The sequence below is a fragment of the Megalobrama amblycephala genome, linkage group LG1, assembly GCF_018812025.1.
Source record: "Megalobrama amblycephala isolate DHTTF-2021 linkage group LG1, ASM1881202v1, whole genome shotgun sequence".
Lineage (NCBI taxonomy): Eukaryota > Metazoa > Chordata > Actinopteri > Cypriniformes > Xenocyprididae > Megalobrama > Megalobrama amblycephala.
Window position 1 is genome coordinate 21,903,114 of NC_063044.1, and position 15,653 is coordinate 21,918,766.

Consider the following 15,653-nt stretch of genomic DNA (forward strand, 5'->3'; position numbering starts at 1 on the left):
GATGTTTTTATTACCTTTCTGGACATGGACAGTATACCATACATACATTTTCAATGGAGGGACAGAAAGCTCTCAGACTAAATCTAAAATATCTTAAACTGTGTTCGGAGGTCTTATGGGTTTGGAACGACATGAGGGTGAGTCATTAATGACATCATTTCCATTTTGGGGTGAACTAACCCTTTAAGTCAATCCATTTAATTTTTTGGAGTGATGTGCCATACATCATGTTCACAACAGTTTGTTTGTCTTTGGGTTGTTATATTTCTCACAGATTTCTGCTCTTTCTAAATCAGATACAGATAAAGTACACAGTAAAGATTACATTTATATGAACACATTAGTGACAGAGTTAATTCTACATTTATCCGATCAATATTGAGAATCCAGATGGTATAATCAGTCATGTCTTGTGGAGTGCTCTTGGAGATTGCATTTATTTGTCATTAACTGTTTGATACCGAGCATAAATGTGGACTTCACAGATTTCTGATCCTGTTGCGCCCTCTATAGGCCATGACCAGCTTGTCATGCTTAAAGCGTCATGGCAGAGCATTAAAGTCGATTAGTCGGTGCAGCCCCTAACATGCACTCATTAAGAGCTCTTTTATTTCATTAACGTAATTTTAAAGGATTTGATTTCCACATACATGACTCAGTGTATTAATCTCTGTCTCTTCATCACTGTAAAGCTTAAACTACCGATCAAGCATTTATTCAACATGTCACCTGTTAAATAAAGTTAATAAAACAAAATAAAGCAAAGCAAGTTACTGTGAACACCATTGACTCAAATAATACAACTAAACCACCAAATAGTGGGAAATAAAAATATGTATCAAATTAACAATTTACCAATAAGGATTTAATCCAGTAAAAAAAAAAAAAAAAAAAAAAAAAGGTAAAACTGCAATAAATGCACAGCTGTCTGGAGAGTTACTCAAAACTTTTAGATTTTATACCCTCAGAAAACTTTATTACATTTAGCAAAACTTTAAATATTCATTATCTGAAGAAACAGTCAGGAGGTCATCTGATTTCAGATATTAATCTGAATAATGAAGTGATTATCGCACTCTCAGGAGCTCATTGTATTGTGATTCAGTGTTCAGATCATGTCATCCTACGTTCCTGAGGGCAGACAACTGGAAACCCACTCTACATGTCTTTATTGTTTTATTTAGGTATTTAATATTTCATCTCTTCCAGATTTTCTGGCTGTAATCTCTCAGATCAGCATTGTGAAATTGTGTCTTCAGCTCTACAATCCTCAAACTCTGTCCTGAGAGAGCTGGATCTGAGTAACAATAAACTGCAGGACTCTGGTGTCAACTTCATTTCTGATGGACTGAAGAGTCCAAACTGTCAGCTGCAGATCCTGAGGTATTTAAGAAAATATAATGGATAAAGTACAGTCAGACGGTCACAATGTTCATGTGTGTCTGTAGATGATCAGTCTGTTGATGTGTTTGTTTTCGTCTCTCTTTCAGTCTTGCTGGCTGTAATCTCACTGCTCAGTGTTGTGACAGTTTGTCTTCAGCTCTACAATCCTCAAACTCTGTCCTGATAGAGCTGGATCTGAGTAACAATGACCTACAGGACTCTGGTGTCAACTTCATTTCTGAGGGACTGAAGAGTCCAAAATGTCAGCTGCAGATCCTGAGGTATTTAAGAACATATAATGGATAAAGTACAGTCAGACAGTCACAATGTTCATGTGTGTCTGTAGACGATCCATCTGTTGATGTGTTTGTTTTCGTCTCTCTTTCAGTCTTGCTGGCTGTAATCTCACTGCTCAGTGTTGTGACAGTTTGTCTTCAGTTCTACAATCCTCAAACTCTGTCCTGAGAGAGCTGGATCTGAGTAACAATAACCTACAGGACTCTGGTGTCAACTTCATTTCTGATGGACTGAAGAGTCCAAACTCTCAGCTGCAGATCCTGAGGTATTTAAGAACATATAATGGATAAAGTACAGTCAGACGGCCACAATGTTAATGAGTGTCTGTAGATGATCTGTGTGTGTGTGTGTGTGTGTGTGTGTGTGTGTGTCAGCAAATTGGGTAAAATTGAGCAATTTGGGAGTAGTAGGATTCAAATCATGCACACTAGAAGAGACATATCCTAAAGGTTTAGAATTCAATATTTCTTCAACTTTGCCAAATACAGTTGTTAGAACATCTTCTGTTACAACTTCCTAAAGTAGCTCGAAGTGCAGCCTTGATAGATCGAATTTCCCTCTCCCATGTTCCTCCAAAATGTGGAGCATATGGAGTAGGGGTGGGAGAAAAAAAATGGATGCATCACGATTCTCTCTTCAACGATTCTGGATCAATTCTGAGAATTTCAGAATCGATTCTGAGCTTAATTTTAACCGCAGTTGCGAGATGACGCAGTGTGTGCGTATACGGTACATGTCCATCAGCACAGAGCAGAATGAGCATTTTCATCTCATTCTTATGGATGTTGAACTTCACTCTCACGAGCCTGAAAATGCTCAACTTCCATAGGAATGAACTGAATACGCTCGCTCCGCGCCAGTGGACACGCATTGCCAGAAATAACCGTACTGTGCTTGTTTACATTTCCTCTCATACACACACCACTCTAACCTTCTATAAAATAATCTTTCATACAGTTCGGAAAAGCTAGAGCGAATTATATGTGTGCCCATTGCGCAGACATTCGCGTGATTCATCATTGCACACGATATGCGCTGTGAGAGAAACGCGCTTGCAGCTTGGGTTCTCGCCCGCTGGTAGGCCTGTTGTCCTTAAAAATGCCCAATGAGGGCATCATTTATTTTGGCATCAGTTGTTTAGAGTGCTATGGGCATATATTTTATAAATTTGAAACTCACTGACAGAAGCCTGCTTTTAATTTCCACGTGTGCTTTGTGAAGGGCGTTCACACAAGTGGCTGTGTGCGACTCCGTTTAAGTGTTTAAATGTAGCCTACTTGCATCTCAAAATGCTTTTATGACTTGAAATTAATGTAAACACAGTCAGTTAGATATCTTAAGGGATTAAACAGACAGGACAAAACATCTTATATTTCAAGAGAGATCTGTGCATTATTATGAATGCAGCTTTTTCTTCCTCTGTCTATGATGACGTCAGTAATAATCAAACAACAGTACAGATGAGAAAGACAAAAATCCCTCACAGCTTTTGAATGGAAATTGTTTAGATACTCTTAAATACTGAAAGCACTCTTTGTTTATTTCTTGTAATGTTTCATTGTTCCTCTTTATTATTATATAGGCTAGCCTACTTGCTTTTATGTTTTGAAGCTGTTTATAGCCTATATTTAAAAATCTTAACATACAATTTTATTCATTATTTTTTAAGCTAGTAATTATTTAAAAAGCTCTTATAATTACATAGACTATGTATTAAATAAATAAAAAAGTTTACGAAACGAACTAATAAGAAAAAAAGTGGATCAAGAATTGTTTGGGAATCGGATTGTGACTCCCAGAATTGGAATCGGTTCAGATTGTGAGGTGCCTAAAGATTCCCACCCTTAATAAGGGGGATTGTAGGTGAATTTGATTGGATGATTCCACAACTTTTCCTGTAAGACTGGATTTGGCTGGTCAAAGGCACTTTTCAGCTCACTTTCACCCCTTGAAAATTAGTTCCTTGATCGCTGATCAGTTCATAAGGTTGTCCTCAAGGAGCTACAAAGTGACGTAGTGCCATCAAGAAACTGTGAGCATCAACACTAGTCAGCAGTTTCTACATATACACACCTAGTGGTTTGACACTTGAAAAGTGGTCTTGAGGAGAGCAAACTCAGATGAAATGTTATACAGTTGACTACTAGATGAAAAAACAAAAACAAAACAAAAAACTTTTAGAGGGGGAAAAACACTCCCACTCCTTTCAAAATCCTTTCTTTGGGCCTGTTGCAAGAGGAGAAGTTGAATCTGAGTCTTGTCAAGAGAAGAGTGAGCTCATTACATGATTTATATTGCTGAACATTTAAAGTTCTCTTCAGCATAGCTTACAGCTTACAGCTAAGCTCTGCAGCATCAATTGAATCCTCAATCCTGTCAGGGAATCTTGGCCACTGATCTTGGTCAGAATTAAGGAAAGAAGGGCCTTGACTCCAATGGTTAAGCTTGACTAGATCAGTAAGGCTCTTTCCACTGGTGTTGTCATCAGCTGGATTGCTGTTCGTGTCAACATAGTGCCATTGTTCAGGAGTAAAGTGCTCTAGGACAGGAGTCTCCAATCTCGGTCCTTGAGGGCCACTGTCCTGCAGAGTTTAGCTCCAACCCCAAACTGTGGGGACAGTGGCCCTCCAGGACTTTTGGGGACCCCTGTTCTAGGATTTCAGTAATGTGATTAGCAACAAATACTGTAGCGACAGGTATCAGAATTAGGGATGTTGATGATTAATCGACGATTGATTAATTGTCAATAATTTAATTGATGAAACTAATCGATCGCCGATTAAGCATGTTCATGCTCAAATACAAAACATGTAAAGCAGACACGGGTAAAAAGAAGCGAGTGCGCTGGAGTTATGTTTGGGATCACTTTACAGCTAGAGTTGCACCTTCATTGTGACTGTAAGTTTGCACATTCACAGACTTTTGTTTTGTGCAAATGTAAGTTGTAATATTTTGTTTATTTTGTCTATCTATAGGCTATCTGATTTATCTCATATAGGATGCATTTGGTTAAGAATTAACACGTGCCTTGATCAGCTTCAGTGCGTGCAGCTCAAATAGCAATGTACTGTAATGTAATAAAGACTATGATTGGGACTGTCATATTACATAACATCAGTGAGAAAACTATTTTAATAAATCATTGTGAATTCATTGGGTTTAGATGCCTTTTTTAAGTGCGTTGTTCCAGGATGAGCACATTCACAACAGTACACATTCTGACAAGCATGCACCTGAGGCGGCGTTGTTGACATGTTGTATTAGTAGTTATTTTATTTTTAAATAATTAATTTAATAAATGATTAATCACATCGACTCATTTTACAATCCTACTAGCCCTTTATTTAGATTAAAATCCCTTGTCATTCTTTGTTGAGGAACATGGCGTTTTGAGCAGCATTTGCACACCCTGTCATGATGTTGCTTATATGCCACTACAGTAGACGCATATTGCAGTATTATAGTTCGTTAATTTAAACAGAGATCGATAATGGAAATTTGTGTAAGTCGACATCCCTAATCAGAATGAGTCCAGTTGAGGACAGTCATTGAATCAGACCAGTTTTGTTTGCTGAAAAAGCAGGTCAAGTTCCCTCTGCAACAAATTTGCTAACTGAACCCCGGTGAGAGCTGCACACAATTCAAGATGAGGTATGGAATTTGACTTAAGAGGGGCAACTCTTGATCGTGCCAACACAAAGGAGACTAGAACTTCACTCTCATGGTTTACAATCCTCAGGTAGGCTACTGACCCATAAGCTTGTTCAGAGGCATCACAAAATACATACAACTCTCTCCTAATGGAATTACCATCAAGTTCAACAGGACCATATGATCCCTGAAGAGCACATACAATTAACTTTACTATTTATTTGCTTCACACTTTGGCCCAATTCCATAACAAGCTCCTTCATCTCCAGTAAGAGAGAGTCACAAGGTTCAGTATAACTCTCTGCAATAGATCAGGTACTGCTCTAGACTGGGGTTGAGGAAAGTGAAGGACTGGTACAAGAAGGCTTCAAACTAGGAAGTGTCCTCTCATAATCCTCAAGATAGACTGGAGGCTTGGTCTGTCTTGAAGACTGTCGACAAGATGATACATGGCATTGGCTGATTGATCTTGGTCCATTGGAACACTCAGCTTCGGCTCAAAGGACCATGTAAATGACTCTTAGGATACTGCACAACAGGTCACAACTGGCTGCAGCTGTCAAAGTGTGCGGGGCTTCAGTGACTTCAAAAGTCTCATAAGGATTCTCACATGGTCCGCCTGTGTGTGTCTGTAGATGATCTGACAGTTTGTGTCTGTAGATGATCTGACAGTTTGTGTCTGTAGATGATCTGACAGTTTGTGTCTGTAGATGATCTGACTGTGTGTGTCTGTAGATGATCTCACTGTGTGTATGTAGTTGATCTGACTGTTGTGTGTCTGTAGATTATCTGACTGTGTGTGTCTGTAGATGATCTGACTGTTGTGTGTCTGTAGATGATCTGACTGTGTGTGTCTGTAGATGATCTGACTGTGTGTGTCTGTAGATGATCTGACTGTTGTGTGTCTGTAGATGATCTGACTGTTGTGTGTCTGTAGATGATCTGTTGTGTGTCTGTAGATTATCTGAATGTGTGTGTCTGTAGGTTGTCTGGCTGTATGGTGACAGAAGAAGGCTGTGGTTATGTGTCTTCAGCTCTGAGTTCAAACCCCTCACACCTGAGAGAACTGGATCTGAGCTACAATCACCTAGGACAATCAGGAGTGCAGCTGCTCAAACACAAACTGGAGGATCCAAACTATAAACTGCAGATACTCAAGTATGTCAAACAGTAATAATGACAAACTGAACGTGTGTGTGAATGATGCAGATCTACATTAATATGTGTTTGTGTGTTTATAGTGTGGATCATGGAGGAGAGGTCATGATGACTGCAGGACTGCGAAAGTGTAGGTCTACAAACACACACTCTCTCTCACACTCACACACACACACACTGAGATGGTGTCACACGTGAGTGTGTAGGCGTCATCTCTGCCACTCCATCATGGCATCAGGTGTGTCATTAATCCTGGACAGTCTGTGTAAGATGTGCTGTTGGAGGTGGCTGAATGTGTGGGACATGAGAATATTGTTTCTGTGTCCTGAATGAACAAAGCAGTGGTGTTTTTTCTCAAGGATGAACAACTAGATGAACAATAAGTGACAAGTATTTGAAACGTGAGTTGAGGCAGGCCCGAGTGAAATCAAAACTGAAGTGCAAGTGAATCCACATGAAGATCAAGTGATTAATACTGAGAATGTAAGAAATGATGAGGAGATTTCTACTGAGAGTTCTACTGAGAGGAAAGACACAGAGTTGACTTTTGAGAATGAGCGAATGGTTGAAGGTAGGGCTGTAACGGTTCCTCAATTAAATTCACGTCTTATACTCCATCTTTGCATATGCTTTGAGTTTGGATTGCTTTTAACGTTCATCTGGAAACGCAGTGTGCGACATTTAATCAGATTTGTAAGGTACGCCATCTATAATCCTTAACAAAAGCAGGAGAATACATTATACAGCATGTTTCTACTTGGTTAACTGCTCGTCATGATTTCAGAATAAAAGTTTAAGCCCTTGTTTAAGTCCACATGTTCTTGTTCAAGAAATTACAGTGGTTGTAGTTTCTGTCATAAGACAATATTAAACAAGGATTAGATTGCGCTGTGTACAGTGTAAAAACAATCGTCAGGTGGCTGGTGCCCTCTGCAGGCATTTGTTATAATACATAAAGAACATTAGTTGTACAATTCAAAACATTATGTATTTTGACAGTTTTGGCCACAGGCTCCCCCCACCAAGTGGAGTTAGGGCACAGTTGCATAGCAATGGCCCGTTCCACAAGGGGTATGCCCGTATATCCTTTCGCCGCTCCGCCATCAAGGGTGGTGAGGGAGGAGGACCCACTGACTCGGTTTCTGGCAGTAAAAGGTGCCGTCCACAAGCCAGTGAGTTCTTCATGCACCTCCGGGAAGAAAGGCACTGGGGTGGCTGAGAACCAGCCCTGGCCACCCCGAGATACCAATCATCCAGCCGCGAGGGTTCGGGACACGGTGGTGGATTCCACACGAGCCCGACCCTGTTGGCGGCCCGGGCAAGCATAGCCATCACTTCTGGGTCCGTGTCAGGCACAGATGTCACTCCAGAAAGAGGCAGCTGCGCCGACTCATCATCCCCTGAAGTTTCAGGCTCACCCTCCGATGCAGCGATCGACATGCTATCATCCTGGAGAGCCCCAAAGGATACGGATGGTACACACCTCTGGGGTGGTCCACCGTGTTCCCCCGGCAGCTCTACTGGCTGCGGAGTGCAGGAGGGATGAGGGTTCCTAGGGGGTTGGTTCCCTGAAGGAAGCGCGCTCACCGTGATCCTCAGATCACCAGAACCGCTGCCCGAAGCAACCCTCTGAGGAGGATTGGATCGAGGCAACGGAACTGGGACTCCGCCCCCTTTGCAGGAACTGGAGTCTAGATCGCAACTCCGCGATGGTCATCTGCCCACAATGGGTACTTGACTCATCCACAAACGCCGCCTCAACGGATGACCTTCCCGCGGTGACAGATAACGACCGCATCCAGAAACACACAAGTAGAACGACATCTTTAGAAAGACGCGAATCTACTTGTGTAAGCTCTTTTAGGACTACTCTTTCAGGTGCTGAAGCACGCAGGGGAATGACCGCTGCAACACAGACAGGGAATAGTGCAGCCTGTCGTGTGCACTCTCTCTCTTTGTAGCTGCCCTCTTACCAGCTGTGAAAACAGCCTTTAAGTGCTCGAAGCGCACCGCCCACCAGCCGTGAGAACGGCTTTTGTACTGTGTTGCTCTCTCAAAAAGGCAATTAAAGAAAACGAAAGTTTTCATCTTGCTAAATGTAAATCTGTTGGAACTTTTAGTAACCAGTTCTTATATAGATCGATACCGAGCCAAGAATCACTAAATTTGCACTTCCCTGGCATTGGGCCTATTAATTAGCTCTGCTCTCCATCGATTCATGCAGGGCGGTGCATCAGCTTACATGCTAAAGTTTATTCCCCCGCTACCCCTCCACCCCCCGAACATAAGCAACGTTTCGTTCCGTCTTTGATAGCGCATATACTGAAGGACAATTTTTGAAATAACACCATTCTAAACAAAATTTATTTCAAATTGAATTCAAGCACTTTCAAGGACCTATATTTCACGAGTTCACATATACATATGATTAGATAGAGAGAGTAATGCGTATTTGGCGTGCTGTCCAGGGGGAGGGCTCCGAGCTCGGAATTTTGGCCCGAACCCAGAGTACTCCCCCCAGATGTGGTTATGAGAGATGGAATTTAGAAGTGAGGAGATGGGGTGGTGGAGGGATGCTGATAAACTGTCAATCGAACGGAGGTAAGTCTGCAGTATATATACCTCCATTGGTTGATTAGCTGAATGCTTTCCACCTGTGATAATTAGTCTAATAATCTGCACCTGCTCCTCCTGAATTTTGTTAATAAAACATCATTTCACGAGTTCACATATACATATGATTAGATAGAGAGAGTAATGCGTATTTGGCGTGCTGTCCAGGGGGAGGGCTCCGAGCTCGGAATTTTGGCCCGAACCCAGAGTACTCCCCCCAAAAGCAAGAGAGCAAAAGGACAGCCGCCAGACTAAAGACCCCAAAAGACGCCGAGAATTGGCGGACTGGCATTTCAAGAAGCCTGGTCGTTTGACCAGTAGGGCCCATGTTGCCACTGACGGGAGCGTATCACTGTACCGGGCGGATGGGCCCTACTAGCCTGACAAACGATGAGTAGCTGAAATTTGAAATGACCGATCGGGAGGGCTCTCGCAACATCTGACAGGAGACCAAGGCTCCAGAAGACCGATGCTTGTTGTATCAGATGTGTAAAGCCCTACCGGCCGGTAAATGAGGAGCAGTATGATTTAAACCGTCCAACTGGGGGGGTCCGTGTTGCCTCTGACGGGATCGTGCATCGCCAGGTGGACGGGCCCTACCGGCCGATTGACGGGGAGTGCGTGATTTGGAGCGCCCGATCAGGAGGGCTCTGGTTACGTCCGACGGGAGACCAAGGCTCACGGCGTCGAACGGGTGAGCCCTACCAACCGAAGTTTCGGACTGACCGACCAATCGAAAAATGTTGGTCGATAGTGTGGTGGACGGAATGGAATGCCCAGCCAGGAGAGCTCTCGCAGCATCTGATGGGAGACCAAGGCTCCAGGAGACCAATGCTCATGGCATCAGACGGGTAAGCTTTGCTAGCAAACAGGCGGAAAATAAAGTGCAGAGGTTCGATCTGGAGGCTCTTGCGGCGTCCGACGGGAGACCAATGCTCCAGGAGACCAATGCTCAGGGCCTCGGACAGGTAAGCCTCGCCGGACGAGGAGAGAATGAGCACTGACCGGGAGGCTCTCACGGCGTCCAATGGGAGACCAAGGCTCCAGGAGACTAATGCTCATAACATCGGACGGGTAAGCCTCGCTAACAGACAGGCAGAAGTTAAGCATTGAAGATCGACCGGGAGGCTCTCGCTGCGTCCGAAGGGAGACCAAGGCTCCAGGAGACCAATGCTCGTGGCGACAGACGGGTAAGCCTCGCCGGACGAAGAAGGATATCGACAAGGAAGCTGATCGGGAGGGCTCTCGCTGCGTCAGACTGGAGATCAAGACTCACTGTGTCAGACGGGTAAGCCTTGCCCGTCAGAGAAAGGATAAAAGGATAAAAGCTGACTGGGAGGGCTCTTGCTGCGACCGATGGGAAATCAATACTCACAGCATCAGACGGGTAAGCCTCGCCAGACAGAGGAAGGGAAGAGTTGGAAACTTAGCAGGAGGGCTCTTGCAGCATCCGATGTGTAAAGCATTTTTTTCTCCCCTCTATTAAGGTTATCAACCGATAAGGTTTGGTGGGCTTTTCTGATATGGAAACGGTTGGTCCTGATGTAGCTATGGAAAGCATCTGAGGACCATCTTCCTAGAGCTTGAATTTGCTGCTGGGAGAGGCCTTTTTGGGCTGCTGATGTTGCTGCCCCAATGCGGAATGAATGACTGGAAAAATTGTGTGGTGAGATGCCAGATTGCTGGAGAACTGATTTGAGGTGTTTTTGAAACCAGAAGCGTGTAGCAGGTTTGTTGGAAGCATCGATGAAAAGAGGTTCGAGAGGAGATTTAGCCTGAGCGTTTCTGATCTTCAGATACGCTAAGACGGTTTGGTATGGTTGGATTGGAGATGAGAGGTTGAAAATGTATATATAATGGCCTTTTTTAGCTTGGTCCGTTTTGCTTTGCTTAATCAAGTAGGAGATTGTTTCGCTGTCAATTACTGAAAGGTCTGAAATGGTGGGGTGGACTTTCGGATCGAACTTTGAGGTGATTGCAATTTCAGAGCATCTGAGAAAGCCAAAAAAGGCGAGAATGAACATGCCGTCGAGGGTGCGGGCGGTATTAACCCTCTGGAGTCTGAGGCTGATTAGGGGCCTGGAGAAGTTTTGACATGCCCTGACATTTGTGCTTTTTTCAGTTGTTCATAAACATATTAATGACACAAGTGTCATTACACTGTATTCAGCACAAACTAGGCTACCATAATATGTGAGGAACATGTATGTACATGTTTGTGTTTTTGAAGGAATAACGTTTATGCGTGGTTATTGAAAAAAAAAAAAACTTAAGTCACTGAAATAAGGCCAATAAAAGTATATTAAATCTGTGTTTACAATACTTTAGGGTATTGGAGGTTGTAGAGTAGAGTTTTTGCTTCAAAATTATGTAAAAGATTATGCTGACTACTCTTTCATTTATAACAATATATTGATTTAGTTTTTTTAAGACACTTTTTGCCAAGAAACACAGTATGCGTGGAGGCGTGAATCACCATGAATAATGGGTCATTCTCACCTGAGAAGACAAAAGAATCGCATAGTAATGACCTGAAATTACTTGCATATTAATGAGGCATTTCAGTCAGGTAGGCTGTGAAAAAAAAAACTTCTGTGATGTCTCAAGCTCATCATGGTGAAACATACAGAAAAATATTATTACAATATAAAATAATGGTTTTATATTATACTTTAAAATATAATGCATTTCTGTGATGCAAAGAGTCTGAATATAGGCTTTTAGTTTAAAAGCATGCACATTTGGAGAAATATTGGATTCTCATATGTTTATGTCAATTTTCTATACAGAGAAGTTATATTTATTTAATATTCATTGTAATCACTATGAGCGCTGGTGTTTTCAATTCATACTGCAGCCGGAGGGCGCTCTCTGTGCATTTTTAGTCCACAAATTCATCTAAAGAAGAAGAGGCTATTCCATGAATGGTGTTTTTCAATTCATACTGCAGCCGGAGGGCGCTAAAGAAACAAAAACTCATCTAAAATTCATCTATAGAAGAAAAGAAAACAGGAACTAACTGCATGTCTTCCAGAGGTCGCTAACCATGGCTTTTACATCCAGATAAACACTTTTCAAGACAATAAATACACGATTGAGACGATGTATGCATGTGTTGCCTCTGAATTTGCCTCTGAATAGCGCTGACTCCGTGGGCGTGGCCGCATTAGTGGGTAATGAGCTGAATCACGGACTTCTGACATGGCTCTCTTTTCATACAGATTACATAAACACAGAAGGTTTGTTTTCGATTTGACTTACACGATTAAAAAGCTGACATTTCAACGTTTCTTTAGACATAAGTGTAATTTTTCTGTGATTAGTATTCACTAAGTTACAGTTCATTTTCTGAGAACTATCAGATTGGACTTCGTTCAGAGGGAGACGAGAGATCACGCATCATGTTAGTTTTCTTTATTTTACAAAAAGCAAAACATTTTGTTTTTACTCTGAGTGTATACAAATAAAAGGAGATATTCTATAGTTTCAATTGATGTATTACTTATGCCTCTATGACAAAAAGTCTGTTTTAAGTATTTTAAGTCTGTTTTGCTGCAATGTGAAAAAAAACCTTCAAACCGCACCGGCGCGTTTTCAGACCTCAGGGAGTTAAGGGGCTGATAACTTGTGCGAAGGGTATGGATACATTTGGTGAGGATGTCCAGCGTTATAGGTTGTCTGGAATCAGGGCGGGAGGGCTGGGATCGTTGGATCCCTTTGATTAGGAGAGAGGTTTGAGAGTTATTTATTTCTGTGGAGGGGGCACCATAAATCAGTTTATGGAAAAATTGGACGCTGCTCAGATAGCCTTTGATGGACCCGACTTGGAGGCCCTTAACGCTGTTGAGATAGGAGATGAATGAGGTTATTGAAAGGAGAGAAAAATCAGGGAACTGCAAGTTATATGCGCAATGGAAAGCTTTGAAATATCTCCATGCTGTTACGTAGGATTGGATGGTTCTGGGGGAAATGCATCGAGAAGGGGTTTTAACCCTCAGGGGTCTGAGGATTTTTGGGGCCCTGGAGAAGTTTTGACATGCCCTGACATTTGTGCTTTTTTCAGTTGTTCATAAACATATTAATGGAAAAAGTGTCATTACACTGTATTCAGCACAAACTAGGCTAGAATAATATGTGAGGAACATGTATGTACATGTTTGTGTTTTTGAAGGAATAACGTTTATGCGTGGTTATTGAAAAAACAAAAAACTTAAGTCACTGAAATAAGGCCAAAAAAAGTATATTAAATCTGTGTTCATAAGACTTCTGGGTATTGGAGGTTGTAGACTAGAGTTTTTGCTTCAGAATGAAGTAAAAATTATCCTTCCTACTCCTTCATATAAAACAATAGAGAGATTTAAATTTTCTAAGACACTTTTGGTCAAGAAACACAGTATGCGAGGAGGCGGGAATCCTCATGTATAATGGGTGATTCTCACCTGAGAAGACAAAAGAATTGAATAATAATGACCTGAAATGACTTGCATATTAATGAGGCCTTTCAGTCAGGTAGGCTGTGAAAAAACCCTCTGTGATCATGCTAATAACAGGATTAAAGTCCACTCAGGACAAAAAAAACATGATTTTTGTGATCTCATGCATGCACGTATTATTGCACATGATATGAAGAAAATTTTGTATAGGCCTATGTTAAATTACACTACCAGTCAAAAGATTGAACACATTATAATGCCATTATAATGTTTTTAAAATAAGTCTCAAGTCTCTAACCAAATAATGGTTTTCTATTTTAATATACTTTCAAATATAATGTATTTCTGTGATGCAAAGCGTCTGAACATTCCTACCTCTAGGGCATTTCATATAGGCTACTATATTTGTTATATTATAGAGCCTAAATGTTGATGTGCAGTTGACAAACTATACATCATTAAAAAGATCTAAGACTCAAGCTTCACATTTTGACTCTTAAAATCTTATATTGACCATAATTTCTTAATATGCTTAAAAGCATACACATTTGGAGAAATATTGATGGATTCTCATATGTTTATATAAATTTTCTATACAGAGATAATATTTATTATTCTATATTTATTGTCATCATTATGAGTGCTGGATACTGTGTTTTCATCATTCATACTTGCAGCCGGAGGGCGCTCTGCCCCTTTTGTCCACAAATGCCTCAGTAAAAGAAGAGGAATATCATGTGACAATCAAGGAACTAACAGAGGCAAGAGATCGCTAAATATGGCTATTCAAAACACTTTTGAAGACAATAAATACACGATTGAGATGATGAATGCATGTATTGCCTCTGAATTTGCGTCTGAATAGCGCTCGCTCCGTGGGCGTGGCCGCATTAGCGGATAATGAGCTGAATCACGGACTTCTGACATGGCTCTCTTTTCATACACATTACATAAACACAGAAGGTTTGTTTTCGATTTGACTTACATGTTTTAAAACCTGACATCTTAACGTTTTTTTAGACATAAGTGCAATTTTTTTGTCATTAGTATTCACTAAGTTACAGTTCATTTTCTAAGAACTATAAGATTGGACTTCGTTCAGAGGGAGAGGAGAGATCACGCATCATGTTAGTTTTCTTTATTTTACAAAGAGCACAACATTTTGTTTTTACTCTGAGTGTACACAAATGAAAGAAGATATTCCACAGATTAAAATGGTGTATAACTCTTAATTGTATGTGCAACATTGACGGAGTATTTTGAGTCTCTTTCACACTGATAAGAAAAAACCACGGTGGTATCGCCGGCGATACCTTCAGACCTCAGAGTGTTAATGGGTGGTTTACGGGAATATCAGATCTGAATAAGGAGGTACGGGAGTTGGGAATTGGTCTGCTTCTGGAGCCAGCATCCTGAATTTCTGAAAAAGAAAACGAGACAGAGAGTCAGCAATCTGGTTTTGAGACCTAGGAACGTGTTTAGCACTTATGATAAATTGGTCACATGCTGAAATCCAGGTCAGACATCTCAGCATGGGCATCAGAGCGGGTGAATGGGAACGTCCTTTATTAATGCACTGGACCGTTGACTCGTTGTCGCAGTGCACCAATATGCTACTAGCAGACCATTCTTTCCCCCACAGAAAAGCTGCGACTACGAGAGGGTAAAGCTCGAATAGAGCTGAAGACTGTGAAAAATCTTGTAGCTGCGGTGGCCATGGTGATGCGAACCAGCGACCTTGATAAAATCCCCCAAAACCAATTGATGGGGCTGCGTCTGTGAACAGTTGGATATCGACGGGGGAAGAAACGAGACTGTTATAGAAAAAGGTTAGGCCGTTCCACTGATTTAAGAATGATATCCATAACCGGAGTTCGTCGCGGCATGCCTGAGTCACGGAAATGAGGTCCTCTAGCGCGTGAACCGAAGACGCGAGTGAGAGGAGATGCGAAATGAAAGAGCGGCCCTGTGGAATGTTGCGCATTGCGAAATTTAAGTGTCCGAGAAGGGATAGGAGTTTGCGTTTGGAGCAATTGGAGTTATGCAGGAGGGTTGATGAGACGAGGGTTATTCTATCGATTTTTTCTTTTGGCAAGGAAGCCTGGAATTTCTCAGAAT

General features: G+C 41.7%; 2 protein-coding genes across 3 annotated transcripts in view; one reads left to right on the forward strand and one right to left on the reverse strand.

The window, feature by feature from the left end:
• The window catches only part of LOC125244061 (stonustoxin subunit alpha-like), a 1,172,099-nt gene that overhangs the window by 1,063,909 nt on the left and 92,537 nt on the right, over positions 1-15,653 (reverse strand). The window lies entirely within an intron of this gene.
• The window catches only part of LOC125243928 (NACHT, LRR and PYD domains-containing protein 3-like), an 83,194-nt gene that overhangs the window by 53,660 nt on the left and 13,881 nt on the right, over positions 1-15,653 (forward strand). The window contains 5 exon segments of the mRNA XM_048153794.1: positions 1,210-1,383; positions 1,491-1,664; positions 1,772-1,945; positions 6,316-6,489; positions 6,573-6,619. Coding sequence (XP_048009751.1) covers positions 1,210-1,383; positions 1,491-1,664; positions 1,772-1,945; positions 6,316-6,489; positions 6,573-6,619 — 743 coding nt within the window.